We start from the raw sequence: 17,313 nt of genomic DNA on the forward strand, positions 1-17,313 counted from the left end.
ATAATTATTCCAACTATGAAACCATAGATCAGCAATTGAAATCAATGAAATCACAAAACTGATAGATTTAAAAGATAGTTTTTGTAGCCACAACGCTTTTTTAGCAACTGTTCGATAAGTTGTATGATTTTTAAATCTCTTGAACAACAGCTAAGTAAATGAAAGTGCATACTTATTTCTAAGTGTATGGTAATTTTTATAAATATTACAATATATTTGTATAATAAATATTAAATACCAATGGCTGCTCTTCATCCTTTTTTTGTTATGTTTATTCTAAGTTTTAGAGAAAATACTGGTTATGCCTTTAATTAATAAACAGCACATATTTGTTTTTCTTTCTTTTCCTGCCAATTTGCTTTATTCGAACATTTGTAAATGCAGGTGCTGTGATAAATATCGATGAGCAATTCTTTAACAATTGTTTAGTTTAAATGCTCATTGCTTGAAATAAAGCAATATTCCTGTTGCCTTTTTAATTCATATATGAAGACATAGGATTAGCATAAATTGCTTTAGCTTTAATTACTTAGCTTTAACTAGCCTATTATTAGAAGTTAAATTCATTCAAGTCTTGATTGTGTAATCATATTATAAGACAAAAGGTAGGTTTAATAGGTCAGTCAGTTCACAAAGGACCAATAGAGTTGGTATTAAAGATAAATGGTGTTCAGTGCATTGTAATATTATTTTCTCACTTTTTGTGATATTTATCTTTAAAAAATAATATTAATGCTTTCTTCTTGTTACTTCTTGTGATATTTATCTTTAAAAAATAATATTAATGCTTTTTTCTTGTTCCCCTTAACACTGGCAAACAAATATCATTACTCTTCCCTTTGACTTTTCATATATTACATCACTACAAAGGACTAAAAGCAAAATCATTATAAGCAAGAGCATAATTTTTCTATGGTAAGTTAATATAAGAATGAATAGGATAATACCAGATGAATAATGTCCTCAGATCTTACTTTTAAAACATATATCACAGTACCACCATTACCGAATGTAACATTTATAATGTGCTCTTAGTTTATAAAGTTAAATGGTTCAAAATAAACTTGCGTGTGATCCTAAAACCTGGTACCGTTTATTTGTATTTCTAACTGTAGTTTTTCCTTTAACAACTCTTGAAATTTATAAAGAAGCATTTAGAAAAATAGATTTTCAAGAAACGAATACAGATGAATATGCTTCGTAAGAAAATAGAAAAAGTTTGTTTTGGAAAAGAAGCTGTCAGATTATTTTGATGGAATACTGAAAAGTCTGCTGATGCAAATACTTTTCCATCCAATTTTCTGAAACTCCAGTTAATTCAGGCGCGAAAAAAACGAGAATCAAAAATAACTTCTTTCTTTGTAGCGTCTTCAAGCTTTATTTACCCTAGCAAGTTGCAACCTATCCATGGTCTAAATGAAAGGCAGAAAAGAGGCACCGCTTAGGGTAGGAAAAAATTTTGCGTAAGCTTTTTCTTCAAAGAAACCGTCGTTCTTCAACCAAGGCTTTTCACAATCCTTGAATGCTGCCATTCATAAACTGGAGCATAAATTCAAAATTTTAACGTATATCGCGAGTGCGAGTTGAAGAAATTGTTGATTCGGCCCTCCGCGTTTATGATATTTGAAAATTAATTTTAACTTTCTGTCCTCGAAAACTAAAGTAACGTAACGTTGCGATGATGGTGACCGAAAGGAACGTTTTTCTCTCATCTAGTTTCTCCGAAGTTCTCATCCTTTTAGCATTCGGGACCCACTTTCCAAACCAATGTTTAATTATACCCCCTACAGATTTTGTTGCATTTTGAAGTTCTTCAATATCGTATCAAATAGTGCCTAAGGTATGGTATTTGTTTTCCGTGTGCTCTAATTTGTCAACTTTGGTCTTTAAAAATGTGAAATAAACATAAAGAATTCCCTTCGCATTGCACATCTCTCAAAATAGGATAATCGGGGCTCTTTATTCTTATATGCACCTCTCGTTACTTTACTGCATTTGCCTTACAACTAGATAAGTATTTAATGTCCTGATACCTTATTTAAGTGTATTTATCTTTCTTCAATTGTAACATTTTTTAGCATAATATATTTATTCTTGTTGATGAGGAATGCGGTGAATTTTTGCATCTTTATTTCATGTCTTTACATCTCTTTGTATATTATTCGTATCCCAGAAGAAAATCACTAATACACACTAATATATCATGAATGTTTTAATTTAAAGCTACTAAAGAGAGTTACGAGATGAGAAAAATTTATTTATTTCCTGTTAGAATAATAAATTAAATTAAAAATTACTTTTATGTTTTGTAGTTTCCAAAAATATTTGTGTAATAAATACAAACTCGAAAAAAAAAATTTATAAGCCAATTCTTGCCTTTTCAGATTGCAAGATTAATTTTGCAGGAAATCACTGAATCAACCGCCATTCGAGTGCATTATAAGCAAAGACTCGAGAAGGCCGGCTTCAAGTCTTGCTGTTGAAATTTCATTTCGGCCCTATTGATCGAAGTTTTTATTATCTCGGACCAATATTGCAATTATTAGTAATTCGAAAACTCAGATCAACTCGATTGATTAAATCTTTTATTAAAAGCGATAATCGACCGAATCTGATAATAGTCCCAGAGATTACTTCGGACGCTATCGGATTGAAAAACGAAATGCTTTTATTCTAAGAAAAGCTGTCGACTATCATAATGAAATCGCCTAATTCGAAATTTAATTCGAATTTTCGACCCCAAATCCTATTTCATGGAACTTTTCGCACAGAATATTATCCGCATATCTTATCATACATTTTTAACGATGTTACACTTGTAAATGATATCAACCACATTCAAGAGGCTCTTTCTAATTTTAGGATAAAGTTAGATGTACGCTATTCATTGGAAATTATTTCCTGACCAATTAAATTCAATGTTCTGACTTATATCACTGTTACAAGAATAGTTTTTGTTAGAATTGCTATAGAGAAAAGCATTTTTTCATTTGACATAAAGATTCTAAGATACTTGTTGGTGATAAATAGTTGTGGTACGAATAATAATAATATAATATTGCCAACAATCAAAAATATGAAAAATGATTTAATGTGTTTGAGAAAATATAAACGCTATTAAGAAAAAGAAGATATAAAATTGATGCACAATAATTTTATATAAATATGTTCCTTTAGCAGTGAAATAGTTATATTCCTATTTATTTCCATATTTTTGAAAAAGTTTTAAAAAATACAGAAAATTTAGAAACATCTAATTATAATAGATTCATAATAATTCATGAAAATACTGTTTTGACAATACGAAGTCACGACTGGAAATACATGTTAATTCCTCCTCCATTTCAAGAACATACGTTTTTAAAATTAATTTGATTTACGACATTTTGAAATAACGGCACAAATTTCTTAAAATATGAGTATAATAACTAAAATAGGAGCATATTTTTAATCTCAACTGCATAAAATGTTATGTATAAATTCAGAAGACTTTGATATTTTTAATTTTAAATCCTGCATTCAGATAACTTATTTATAATACAATGTATGAAATAGATCTAAGAAAGAAAAAGTAGTTGAAGTATTTCTTTTTTAAATTTTAGAATAGGATAATTGTTCTACAAATATTTAGATAGTCAACTACTCGCAGTAAGAAATGAGATGCTACTTAGAAATAATTCATTTATGTGGCCGCTTTTTAATATTTTTATGATTACAATTTCAAAATTATTTAATATAAAAGTATAATAGAATATTATATATAAATGCCTTATACCGGTGTCAAAAAGCCCTTTACCCATTTTCCCTTTTTTGAATAACAATGTTAGCTTAAGAAATAAATATATAAAGGTCTATTGAAGAATATTTTTAATAAATAAGCTATAAATAAAGATGTCCTCTAAATTGCAGTTCCGTAAAATTTCTCTTCCAATAATCTACACAAAGACTGTAGGGCTTTAAATCATACTTCATTAAATAATTGAAATTTTTATTTTACAAAAGGTATTTTTTACATCTTTTAAAAACACTTTTTAAAATTTTTTATTAAGGTGAAAACTTTAAATTCTTATCTATAACCTGAAAATTAAGCTTATAGTATTATGATTTAAAAGTGAGTAATCCAAAGAATAAATATTTAAGAGTCTGTTGAAGAACGTTCATTGACAAGAATGAACAACATCTTCACCCCTCTCTAACTCCTTTGTAAAAATAAAGTACATTTCATTCATATAATTTTTTGAATTTCCAACAACTCTTTTTCACCGTACTTCAAATTATATTTACAACTCTTAGAAAATTTCATCTTTCTTCGAAGACAAAATGAGCAATGAAACTGCGAAAGAAATCAAATTTACACATTCAGATAAAAAAAAAAAATTACGCCAATTTTTTTCTCCTGTAATTATCTGAAATTCAGATTTATGATGTATATTTAAATTACTCACCTTCGTGAATATGAATTATATGAGGATGGCGAATGGATGTCATGATGTGGATTTCCCGTCGAATTCTAAGCATGTCTTCTTCATTTTCAATTTTAGCCTTTTTAATGGTTTTGATAGCAACCTGTGGGAAGAATATATAAATGATTAATCTACCGTACATATCAACCTTTCCCAGAAAATGTAAACCGTTTTGTGAAATATTATAAATTGAAAGAATTTGATCTCTGGTTTTAATTATTATTACAAAATCTCTCCTCGACTATTTTTCATCACAAAAATGCTGGTAAAATAAAATGAAATATCTCTCTCATTTGCTTTAATTATCATAACTTTACTTATTTTTTATTTTCCTTTTATCAGAGTAATACAAGAAAAAATTCGTAAGAAACTTGAATTTTTGTCTACTCAAGTTATTATGGTAATTTGATGACATTTCTAATTGCATGTCAAAGCCTTTAAAGTAAATTACCAATTGAGGAATTTGATACAAGGTCTTTAATTTCTTTTGATTTTCACAAAAAAATTACAAATATTTTAATAAACAAGAATGGATCCTCTATTCTAAAGAAAAAATTTTTTAGCGTTCAGAATAATTTAATTAAAAAAACAGGCGTATCTAATTTATCGCAAAAGTTGGTTTGACTTAAAAATGGTTTTTTTTACACAAAAATGTAAAATTCTTTGCTTTATACTCAACTTGAAAACCCATACTGCGTTCTTTAAGTGATATCTACTTCAATATATGTGTATGCGATCTTCCAAAAATTATTTTTTAAAGGCTTCTTCTAATTTTATTAATTCCAATTATATACGAAAAGAAAATGCTGGATGAAATTGAAAATTGATTTTTAAAGTGAAATAATCATAAAGAATTTTAACCACAAAGATGGTATTCACTTTCGATATTTTTGGCAAGAATTTTCTAGACTTAATTTTGTTATAATTGTCTGATATTTAGCCTTTTTCCAAATCCTGTTAAGAAAAGAAATTCCAAAATGACCATAAAAGCTGTTAAATATGCTAGCATTATTGCCGATAGTAGATATTTAAAAGAAATTCTTAATGAATGAGACATCCAGCATTGAAATCTGCATTAGATTATTTTACAATCCTTTCTTCTTTATTTAATTGAATAAAGAAAACAATAAATGATTTAGTTTATTTATATTAAAGCCGTCGTAACATTACAAGAGCTTATTACTCGAAGGGGACAATTATTTTTCTCATTCAACTGGCAAAATTTTAACCATTGAGATGGTTTATATTTTTCTTATGACAAATAATATACTATTAATTGTTCCCAAATTCATTTCTTTTACAAAAGAAACAGATTACTGATACTTAAAGTCCATCTTTTTGAGTGTGTCATATAAAATTTTTCTGCTACAGAAAATAAATAAGATTCTAAAAGTAAGCTGACTTATTAACAATCTTTTACTTCGATGAGCTGTTGTGGAAAGACATTGTAATGGAATCAATTCACGCTTATTGTATACATATCAAAAGCGTTGGACATCAAAATTTCGGAATCCATTGCATATAATGGAGTAGAAAAGATGTGATGTCATAGCACATTATGAAATAACGTGTAGTCAAATTTTAAGTGACATGCGCAATTTCGTTTACCATATGACCATATGACTGTGATGTCACTTGATTTACTCATTGAACCGCGGGTTATATGAAGAAAAGCTCTTGATTTGACATCTGACTTTCCAAGTCTGTGTAAAACACATTTCCTAAACATATTGCTTAAAATACTGACAGGACGATAGATAATTGTTTATAAAATTTTTATATTTAAGGATTTTTAAAATTTGAGGCCATATGTTCGTAAAATGGAGACTCTGTCACCAAACCATTACTTGCTTAGCGACATGCGATATTCGAAACCATCAAGTCTTGAAGACGGTTTAAAAATAGTTTTTCCTGACGGTGGGTAACTGCATATTTTAGTAGGTCCTTATCAACATGATTTAACTTAAATAATCCACAAGATCTTTTTTTTTTTAAGTTTAGTTATATTTTGGGATGTACTTTATAATTTTGAACTATCATCAAATAACGAGGATAAAAAGGGCATTCAGCCAGATGGAATATGCATAAACTGAAGTTTCATATACTGCTTATTTTTTGTGAAATTGGATCCAGAAATTGCAACTCTCCAGCCCCGAAACTAAGTCTCTGTTTCCAGGTCACCACAGCTGCTATATATATATATATATCTGTGCATGTGTGTGTGTGAAAAATATCTGAAGAATGTCTGAAAACTATCTCCCATTAAAGTACTGAATTATAGCAATTTAATCTTCAATCATTCATTTCAAAAATAAACTAAATATATAATACTTCTGAGAGAATGAAATGCGTACATTATTCTATTTTTTTTAAATATCTTATGATAACAAGTATCTTAAGAAGTAAATCGCTCTGCATATAAATTTCAGATTTACATTACACAGCTGGAAAATAATAATTATAATAATTTCAAATCCATATCTTTGACATACGTTTCATTTTCGATTCGTTAACTTGTTATTCCTTTCAACTTGATTTAAAATAAATGCTGAAAATTCCAAGGTGAATGAAGATTACTATATCACCACACTAAAGAAGAATATAAAATGTAATATAAGTTGCAATATTAATGGACGCACGTCCGGCTGCCTATTGAATTGCCTATTATTAGCACCTATCTTTTAATTATATGAATCCTTCTTAACACTAATAGATGGCAAAAAATGCCTAAAGTCTGATGGCAACAAATGCCTAAAGACAGATGATTTCATAATTTTTATCCTTTTCTTTCTTTTATGTTATGGCAAATATAATAATCCTTACTTAAAGAATAAAATATATTACTTTCTTTCCTTTATTGCACCATGACTTTATTAATCAACTAAATGATTCATTCATAAGGCAAGTAATTATAGTTTGAAAATTCAATATACTTTTAAAGTACGAATTTTGAGATTCTACCTGGTGAAATGTTAGTGTCCTGAAGAAAAGAAGTTTCAGTAGAAGGTTAGGTACATAAACAAGAGCAGAAAGTAAATGACATGAAAAAAAAATTGTATGATACAAATTTTAAAAAAAATGCTTTTCTAGCAAATTCAGTAAAGGAATATATTGAAACGAAAGTAAAATGACAACACGGTGTTTTGATGGCGAGAAAACTAACTTAAATTGTAATTAAATTAAATTAATTAATTTAAATCTAAGTTTCATTTTTTAAACTTTTCTTTTCCATTTCAGCACTTTCGGCTGCCGATTGAATCCCCTATAATTAGCATGCATCTACCTTCTAATTATATGAAACTTTCTCAACAATAAAAAATAGCAAAAAAAGGTAAATATAAGCAGATAGATGATCTGAATCCCAAGTTTATGCCTCACCAGTAAACTTGTTAAGTATTGGTATTCAACCAGTGGCACTTCATCATTTAGATGCTGAAATGTTAGGGAGAAAAGAATAGATAATCAATCATGACACAAAAATTAATTGAGTTTAAAAAAGAGGCGAAATACTGGTTATTGATTAATAAATATCAAGTTTTCTGATAATGTTACAATCGGTTTGATATATATATATATATATGAAAACTATTAATGATCTTTCACATGGGATTTATAAATCTCTACTAATAATAAAGATGAACATGTGTGTGCTCTACAGGTTAGACCGTTTGACCTAGATCTATCAAACTTGTCACATATTTCTTTTGGAACATGGGAATGTGTATTTCGAAGAAATTTTCTTACATTCGATTTCGAATTTTAATTTATTAAAAATTGAGCCAAATTTTGGCGTTTTTTAATGACAATTTCCGAAAATATTGCAGCACAAAAATGATTTTTACATCATCTGAAAATTCAAAATTTTATCCTTTCAGGAATACTAATTTTTACCTATAAATTTTATTAATTATATTTTGCTTTAAAGAATATATTAAGAGTATTTGTGGCAATGTATTTCAATGTTGAAATGAAATTCAATCGTTTTCGCTGTTGTTACTAATATTTCATACTGATTTTTTTCCAATATTGTGGAATAAGATATGAAGATTATGCTTATTTTTCTATGTTGAGTATATTTCAATATAAGGTATGCTTTTAAAAGAATTTTAGAAATTTTTGATGCTTATAATTAAGGTTTAAATTCAAAATCAAACAATGGTGAAAAAAGTTTTAAACATTGCTTTTTCCTGTGATATAATTGGATCTATAAAGATATAGACAGAAAATTTGAAAAATGCATAGTGCAATGAAAAGAATGTTTGAGATTTCTAAAATAGCACTATGTGTTTCTCATGTCTATCAAAATCGGTTTAAAAATATTTTGACGAGGAAGTCATTAAGATGAAGTTACAAAAAAAAATATTTAATTGGAATTTTTAGCAACTTTTAATCCTGGTGAATCAACTGCTCCGCAGAGGTGTTTAGTAATATCATAAAAAGGAAATTGAAAATTCTTTAATTTTTTCTACTGAGCTACATTGTTTACATTCTACAAAAATGAATAATTCAATCGGTCATTTGTACTTACAAACGGAGAGTTTAATTTTTTATAAATGTCATTTCCTTATTTTTACATCAAAATCGGCACAAAGTAAAAGAGTCAGCAGTCAAAAAGACTTATCTGAAAAGCATGGAGTTTAAATTCAATTTATAAGATAAATAGAGCAAGCTAAAAATAAAAAGTCATTTCAGAAATAGTGATATATATCTGAAGAAGAGTTCATAAGGCGCAATGAACAATATATATAATTATCAGGAAATTATATCTATTGTTCACAACTTTCATGAATAACATCTTAGAAACAACAATTTTCAAACGAGGAGATTCTTTTTTTTTTTTTTCATGTTTTACAAGTATTTTTCGTTTTGTTTAAAATTTGCTTCCCTGAATATTTTAGTAAACAAAATATGGCCTCATTATTTAAATTTCTAATAAAATATTTATTTGTAGCAAAGTAATCAATAGAGAACAGATCGCTGACTTGGCGTTAATACAAAACAGAAATTCTTTAACTTTTGATGAAAACGTTTTAACCTTTCATATTGGAATAAAAATCCTTTTCTCATATAAAATGATTAAATGAGACAATGAATAACTTCGGGTTCGAAGTAAATTGTGGAATTTCTAAACGACTGTCTAGAAAAGCGCTAATATTCTAACCATATCTCAACGCCTTCAATATCTGTCAATTGTTGTTCCTAAATCTCTTTCAGCTGTTTCCTCTGTCAGTGTCAGAGACCTCAGGGTGAGCTTGAAGGAATCTATATTTAGAAACACTTTCAGCGCACACTTACCCCTGAGGGAGTTGATTAAAAGTATTTATTCACATCCAATTTCTTCAACGAGAACGAAGTACATGAACCTGCGTGTTGTTCTTGGCGGTGAGCATGAGAGCTAGGTTGTCTAAGACTTTGCCTTTCCGTTAAAGGTTTCATAATTCGTTAATATCTCCCTTGTTGATCATGGTTATAGTGTAGCCAGAATGCCGCTCTGAACATTACTTTTTTTTATGAGAAATAAACTTTTAAAAAATGCGAGATACCTCTTCAAATAATTTTGATATTTGTCTAATCTTTACTCTCGTAAACATGATCGGTATTCGCATTTCGAATAAATAAAATAAGGCTGGCGAGAAGAAGTTACAAAGATTTAAATATATTGTATGTTTGGATTCTGAAAATCCTTGATTTTCATTATATTACTGATCCACGTCATGGTTTTATGTTGAAATTAATTCTAATATATCCTGAAATTAATATACACTTAAAAAGCTATACTCCAAAATTTTCATTGTATTAATGTTTTCCATTACAATGCACATTGTGCTGATATGTGATCAAAATAAAATATCAAATAATAACTTCAAAATATGAATTTTTCAATGTTGACATTTTATTACTTTAATATCTAGATAAATTAAACATGCAGTTTATATATATGTATTATGAAATGACCCTCTACTTATTCCCAGGTCACAGTGTTTCGGCTCAACATAGTAAACGATTACTGTTTGCCAACAATTCTAAAACCCTCCGCGCATTTTGCACATGCGTTAGAATGGATTTAATTCAAAAAAAGAGGGACGAGAGGAAATATGAAAGGAAATGTTTATATTTAAGTTTAAAGTAAACTCGGATTACTCGGAGACTAAATTAAAATAAAATAATAAGGTCAGAAACGACACGATTCTCACATACAGATGAAAAAAAAAAGTTGGATGAAAAAGTATCTAATAGGGTGGGAACCAAGGTCAAAGAATGACGAAGAATTCCGGAAATGCGCTCATTCTTCTGCGTCTCACCCCTTAGTGAAATAGAATCGTCGAAAAGCGGTCGTCTCAGGATACTGAACCAAAAGCACGCTATTGTTGTTGATCCATTGGAGGACTATTTACATACTAATTGTAATGTAATAAGTGTTTATCCAAAAATTCGTAAATTTTCAAAAGCTGGAAGAAAATGAATCTTAAGAATATTAAATAAAATTCGACTTTAAATGATGCATTCTTAACTTCAAGAGATTTATTTCTTTATTTCATTAACAGCACACGACCATATTTTGCTTTCTTTTGATTATTTTGTAGCAAATTAATCATTTTTGATATTTTAATTCTAATTTTCCCATGTATCATATGAGAAAATAAATTTAAAATGAAATGGGAAAAAAATGCAGCATTAAAGAAATACCTCCCTCAAATGATATCATCTGGAAGATATTTTTCTAGCCAATTTAAAACATGTCCGGCGACATTTCAGAAATTTTAGCTTTTTCTATTCGTTACTTTGTAGCTAATTTTCGATTTCATCATTTTAGCAATTAAAGTATATGACTGTACGGACGTGGTAGCTCGAAATTCTTTGTCATAAATCTCATTTCATACCGACAGAAGGGTTTCATTTGAGAAAACAAAAGAAAAAGAAGTTCCCTCTGTTAATCTGCCAAAATGACATCTCAAGAGTAGGGAACAGTTCCTCTTACAGAAATACACCAAGGAAAAACGAGATTTAAAAATGCAGCTCTTTTCGCCCCATTAGAGTCATTCTGCAAAGGCCAGCAAAGATTCGACCGGCTTTTAAAAAATTCAAAGGGCAAACTGCCAGTGCATGAAAGGTCATTTGAGTTGTAAACATAGGAAAAAAATTACATTGATATTGCCTTTATGGTAAACATATAAAGATAAACTACTAGGACAAATTGAATAAGAATGAATCAGAAAATTTAAAAATACTTTTCATAGATGCATGCTTTAAAATTCTGAATTGAAAGGGTATCTAATTCAATAAAGGTTGCTTTCAAATCTCTTTTTTTTCCTTTGAAGAATTACTTGAAAACGAAAACAACAAAAAGATAAGACTTAAATAATTATGGTAAAAATTTGCGATTATTGATCATATCTTACAGCTGATATTAGTATCTGAAAAAAGAATCGTAGTGAGTCTCCTTTTATCACTTATGCAGGTGAAGGAATACTGTATAAATTAAGCATACTAAAAAAGGATTTCACATTGTTTCTGCAATTTAATTTTACCGCACACTATTATAAGCTGATAATAATCTAAGAAATAATAATATACCCGTTCTTTCTAATAAATTTTCATAAAATTATGATCAAGTTTGGCTATTGTGATTTTATGTGACTACAGTATTTATGTATAAATACAATTAAGTATGTCATTTTCTTTTGCTGTTTTGTAAAAAAACAATGAAGTTTTAACATGTTATGCCTTTTAATTTGATACTTTACAATGAAAAGATATGCTTTAATGGAGGTAATACTTTTCCTTATCGTTTAAAATAGTGATATGAAATTTAATTGTGTATTTAAAAAATTTCTTGGGTTATTTTTTTTATAAAGTTAAATATCCCCATAAAGAAATATTCAAATTTTGAATCCTATTCCAAAAACTAAGTAGTATCATTGTCGTCTGATAGGAGTTAAACCATCATTATTTTTCAATTTAAAATATTAAATCTGAGAGCCTTGAAAAAATTTGCTGACTGCTATAAGGTTATAAATTTATAAAAAAATACTCTAATACTTTTTATTTTTAAAGAATTCATGCGTTATAAGAAATTATCAGAATAGAATTTTCATTAATAGAACCCTACCTTAACTATAAGATGCATCTTTTGATAATCCTATTCACTCCAGCTGAGTTTTTCAGGGATAAAATTCGAGTTATTGTTATGCATATTTAGAAATATTATGGATAGTCTTTATTTCCATTGGAACACTAAATAAAAATTACAACATGGAAATGGAAAAACAATAATTAACATTAAGATTTTTTGAGGGAAGAAATTTATATACTGTAGTTAAAAATACAGAGAGCTGTTGTTGCAGGAAGAGCAGAGCAACTCAGTTGAGAGCGGAAACCTCATAAAGCAATGATGTCACGAACTTAAGTGGTTTCTAAAGTCAACGTAGATACAGGGATTATTTATTTCCGTAACTATTTTGAAGCAGTATTTCTATAATGCAGATTTTTTTCTCTCACTGCTGGCAGACTATAAACAAGTTTTTTCAGTTAAAACTTTTTAAAAATGTTATGTTCATCCGTTAAAACAATTTTTATAGACTATCTGCGACGTAAACAAATGTGGTTTTTTTATAGCATTTACAGATATTAAAAGAAAATAGGGAAAAAAATGACACATAACAATAATGAATAAAAAATAATATAGCAGAAAAGATTTTAATTCCCTCAATTCACATTGCATTTTGTATTTAGACTACTTTTTGCTCATGACAAATATCATAGTTCCAAATCCTCATCAAATATGATACACAAAGACAGAGTTTACTATAGGAAAAGTCAGCCACAAATTTTTACATTTTTATTTATTCCAAGTAAATCTCCACATTAAACTAAATTCTTTTTCTCTGTTCCTTTCAAAATATAACAGCTAAGACTTCAACTGTCTTAGGTTCATTTTTCACTGCCGCCCAATAAACTGCTGATCCTGCAATTTTTTAATTTCATTGCCCAAACAAGGGGAACTCTCTTCTTAGTTATTAAAATTCTTGACCGGCTTCCCACAAGCGTTTTCTGCTCAGAAATCTTCACTGTTGAACTTCTTTTGCAGCGTTTTTTTTCTGTTGATTATGACTTGGATTAATCCAAAATATCTTTAAAGTTCTTGCAATAATTTTCCTGAGTTAAAATATATATGTCAAGCTTCAAATAAACTGCTGTTCAAATTTTAAAAACTGCTACAGTCTTTAAATGATTTTTAACTCAATTAAATCTTTTTACGTTATATATTAACTGTGTTTTTTAGCTATCCTTGAGAATTGATTCGTGGTAGTGTGACAACGAAGCTTCCCATTTTCAATTTCAGTAAAGAACTTCTAAATGGATGCTTTTTATATTTGGTTGTTTATGTCTAGCTGTCTTTTTAATCAGAAAGCAGCTCCAAAATATTTGGTTTGTATCTTACAACCTACTCTCTGTATAGCTTTAAATTGCAGCATTGATCCATGATTCAAATCAACAACTGTTTGTAATCCTTCAAAAATCATTACAAAATTGCTACCATCCACACTAGATAAAGAAGAATAAAACCTGAGGGAAAAAACAACCATCAAAATTTTATAAAGTCGTAGAATCATTACAATCAACGTTTTAGTTCCTATTCATTCCTACTTTTTTTATTTTCCCATACTTTCCATTTTTGAAAAATTTCTTATAAAAGAGTATTTAAAAACAAATTTTTATTAGTGTACTATAAAAAAAAGAAATATTTTATTATTTTTTTATTTTTATTCCTTAATTTATAATTTTTTTTTAAATTAATGCTGTAGAATTTAGAATCTGAAATGCCAGGTAAGAATGGAATAAAATATTCAATTAAATTAATCGATTAACTGACAATTAAATTTTAAAAATGTTAAAATAGGATATTGTTATGTATAATATGCGAATGTACAAAATTTCAAAGCTCTGGAACATCAAAAGTGAATGAAAAATCGATTTTCTTCAATTTTCAAATCCATTTTAACAAACATGAAAAAAAGTCATGTTAAATAAAAGTGTGTAATAAAAGAAATTCTAACATCTTCAGCAAACCTCGAAGTGAGTTCTATTTTCAGAAACTTCTCTTAAATAATTATTAAGCTTAATTTACATCCTAATTCCATTATAATTTGTACACTATTTAGAAAAGAAAAAAAGAAAAATTAGTGAAGAAAATGAATCTGCGGAAAAGACACAATTATACTTTTAAAACTGAAATCAACTCATCTCTTTTTTTAGTACTATTTCAATGAGTAATACTTTGAAAATTAAAAGTTAAGTCACTATTATTCTGAATTCTGTCTGAATTATTATCTTTTAAAATAATAAATTTTTTACAATAAAAAATATAAAAATATAAATGCATAATCAATGGTTCCTACAAAAAAAAAAGCGTTTTTAGTTCCATCCATGACTTTAACTAAGAAGGATAGGCGACAAGTATGCCACTGTGAATAAGAAAATCAATCGTTTCATCCAATCAATCGTCCTACAATGTTTGCATACTTAACGATGTAACAAAAGAATTAAAAGAGAGAAACTGTTTTCAGATCCATCAATCACTTTAACTAAGAAGGATAGGCGCAAAGCAATTGAAAAAAATAAAAGAGCTGAGATGATAAAAATAGTTACATGAAAGCTAAACCTTTTGTTAAAATGTCTAACAACTTGAAATAAAATTGTTCCTCTCTCAGTAGAATAGAGATTTTTGAAATATAGCAATTAAAATCAAAGTTACGGAGGAACTGTTCAATAAAAATATTATAAATGAAATTTCAGAAGACAAAATTCAATATTATCTACTTTTATACTATTTAATAGCAGTCATACGGCTTGGATGCTAAAAAGCAGAACTTTTCTATTCACACCAAGAAATATTTAAATATACAGACCAAGCAAAATTTTTGCCTAAATATTACATGAAAATGTGTTACTTTTAGACCATCGCTTTTAGGGTGGCATTTAGAAAGAATAGTACAGTATCTAAAACTTTAGAATAACAGTTCTTTTTCTATCAACGCATATAAATACAAGATTGCAAACAAAAAGATTTGGGGCACATTTCCGCAAATCATCTTAGACGAATTAGCTGTGGAGTTTCAAGCTTCTGTTGACAGTTTTTCACCGGCAACATACATGCCAACAATCTGTTTCGAGTGTTTCTATATTTTTTTAACGAGAGTGTTTGTTTTTTTCCTTCCGGGAATTAACCTTTGAGTTAAATTTCTATCACCACTATGAAATTAATCATAAGTTTTGTTCTTCCATTCTTCTTTCTAACGCATATTTAAAATTGTAAAGAAGAATTTATTATCTTTCTCAAAAGACGGCACAAACTCGAGTATCTTTATAGCCTCATTAATTATAAATATTTGTACTTAAACAGTAACGAAGATTATCATTCATTAATCATATATCATGATAGAAAAGATATAAATTTCCTTGTTTAAGACCATTTACTAGTTTCTAAGTGAATACTGTCTAATTTGAAGTGAAGAATATAGTAAAAGAGAGAATAATTGTTTTGTAGGACATATTGAAATATCGGATTTTCCAAAGAGTTATATTATTTGAAAAGTTCTTTCAATAATGAATGATTTTTTGCAACTTACTCGAAATTTACTCCTTTTAAAAATCAACATTAGATTACCTCGACTGTAAATACAAAACTTTGTCCTCTAAATTTCTAGTCTATTAAAATAAAATCACAGAAAAGGGATTTCAACAGGAAACTCCTTTTTTGAGTAAATAAAAACTTTTATTCTAATAAATAGAATTATATTTCTTTCAAGAACATATAAGACAAGATAATACCCAAAAAGCAATTCATATACTTCTAATAGTCGGTGATACATTCAAATTTTATATATAAACTTTATAATTAGCTTTTTGATAAATATAATCAGTACTAAATTCCAGAATGCATTTTTCATGACATGTTTTTGGGTTATAATTTAAACATTACTGTCAAAATTTTGCACTTACCTCTTGATTGGTCTCTTTATTTAAAGCTAATTGCACTTTTCCATAAGTTCCTTGTCCAAGTTTCCTTAGGACAAGGAATCGATGCTGCAGACGTTGATTCGAAGCCATATCAATTCACCATTCAATCGGAAGAATTAACCCTGTCTAAATCTCCTCCAGAGCCGGAATTTCAATGCAAAGTTCATTCCCTTGAGCCGGTAAACAAAAGCATAGTGAGCGCTCTACATTCTCTACAGGAACTGTGGTGCCTGTCCTTGCATCTTCCTCTTCCACATGCTAAATTTAGCTCGACCGGCGAAACGTCAGAAATTTAACCTCCTCCTCTACCCATTTGCTAAAATGTGACTTATTTTCATTCTAGGCCTACCAAGATGAAAATAACTGCCATTTTTGCTATTTCCTTTACAGTTTTCTGCCGATATTGAGACTAAACTATTTCAAATAAAGCAAATTGTTCCTTGGAATTGCTATTAGATAAACTCGATTTCAGAGATATCAATAATTTCTAGCAGTTGACAAGTGTAATACAACTGATGATATTTTTGCATTCATATCTTGGAAAAATATCTGATTTATGGCTATTATTTTTCATCTTTCTTGAAGATTTTACTGGCATCGAAACCATTTTCAGAATAGCTATTAATTAATTATACTATTGATACATTATTAAATTCCGTCTGTTTCCATTTCCCAATTTTTTTACTCTAAATTAGAATTAAAAATATGGTCGGGGTTTAACTTTTGCCAGATTTTCTCATTGAACATTCAATAAAGGAATGATGAGATTTAATTAGAAATAAGTGGCAGCTGAAAGTAGTCATTCACATGAAATAATTTGCTTTCAAAA

At 28.3% G+C, this 17,313-nt stretch overlaps 1 protein-coding gene across 1 annotated transcript in view; it reads right to left on the minus strand.

Moving 5' to 3' along the window:
• LOC129958250 (probable serine/threonine-protein kinase MARK-A) overlaps positions 1 to 16,717 on the minus strand; it is a 74,901-nt gene extending 58,184 nt beyond the window's left edge. The window contains exons 1-2 of the mRNA XM_056070558.1: positions 16,467 to 16,717; positions 4,446 to 4,566 (exon numbers count right to left, since the gene is read on the minus strand). Of these exons, the coding sequence (XP_055926533.1) occupies positions 4,446 to 4,566; positions 16,467 to 16,574 (229 nt within the window). The 5' untranslated portion in view covers positions 16,575 to 16,717. The remainder of the gene's footprint in view (positions 1 to 4,445; positions 4,567 to 16,466) is intronic.
• Positions 16,718 to 17,313: the final 596 nt, after the last annotated feature.

Source organism: Argiope bruennichi, chromosome X1 (genome assembly GCF_947563725.1).
Source record: "Argiope bruennichi chromosome X1, qqArgBrue1.1, whole genome shotgun sequence".
Classification (NCBI taxonomy): domain Eukaryota; kingdom Metazoa; phylum Arthropoda; class Arachnida; order Araneae; family Araneidae; genus Argiope; species Argiope bruennichi.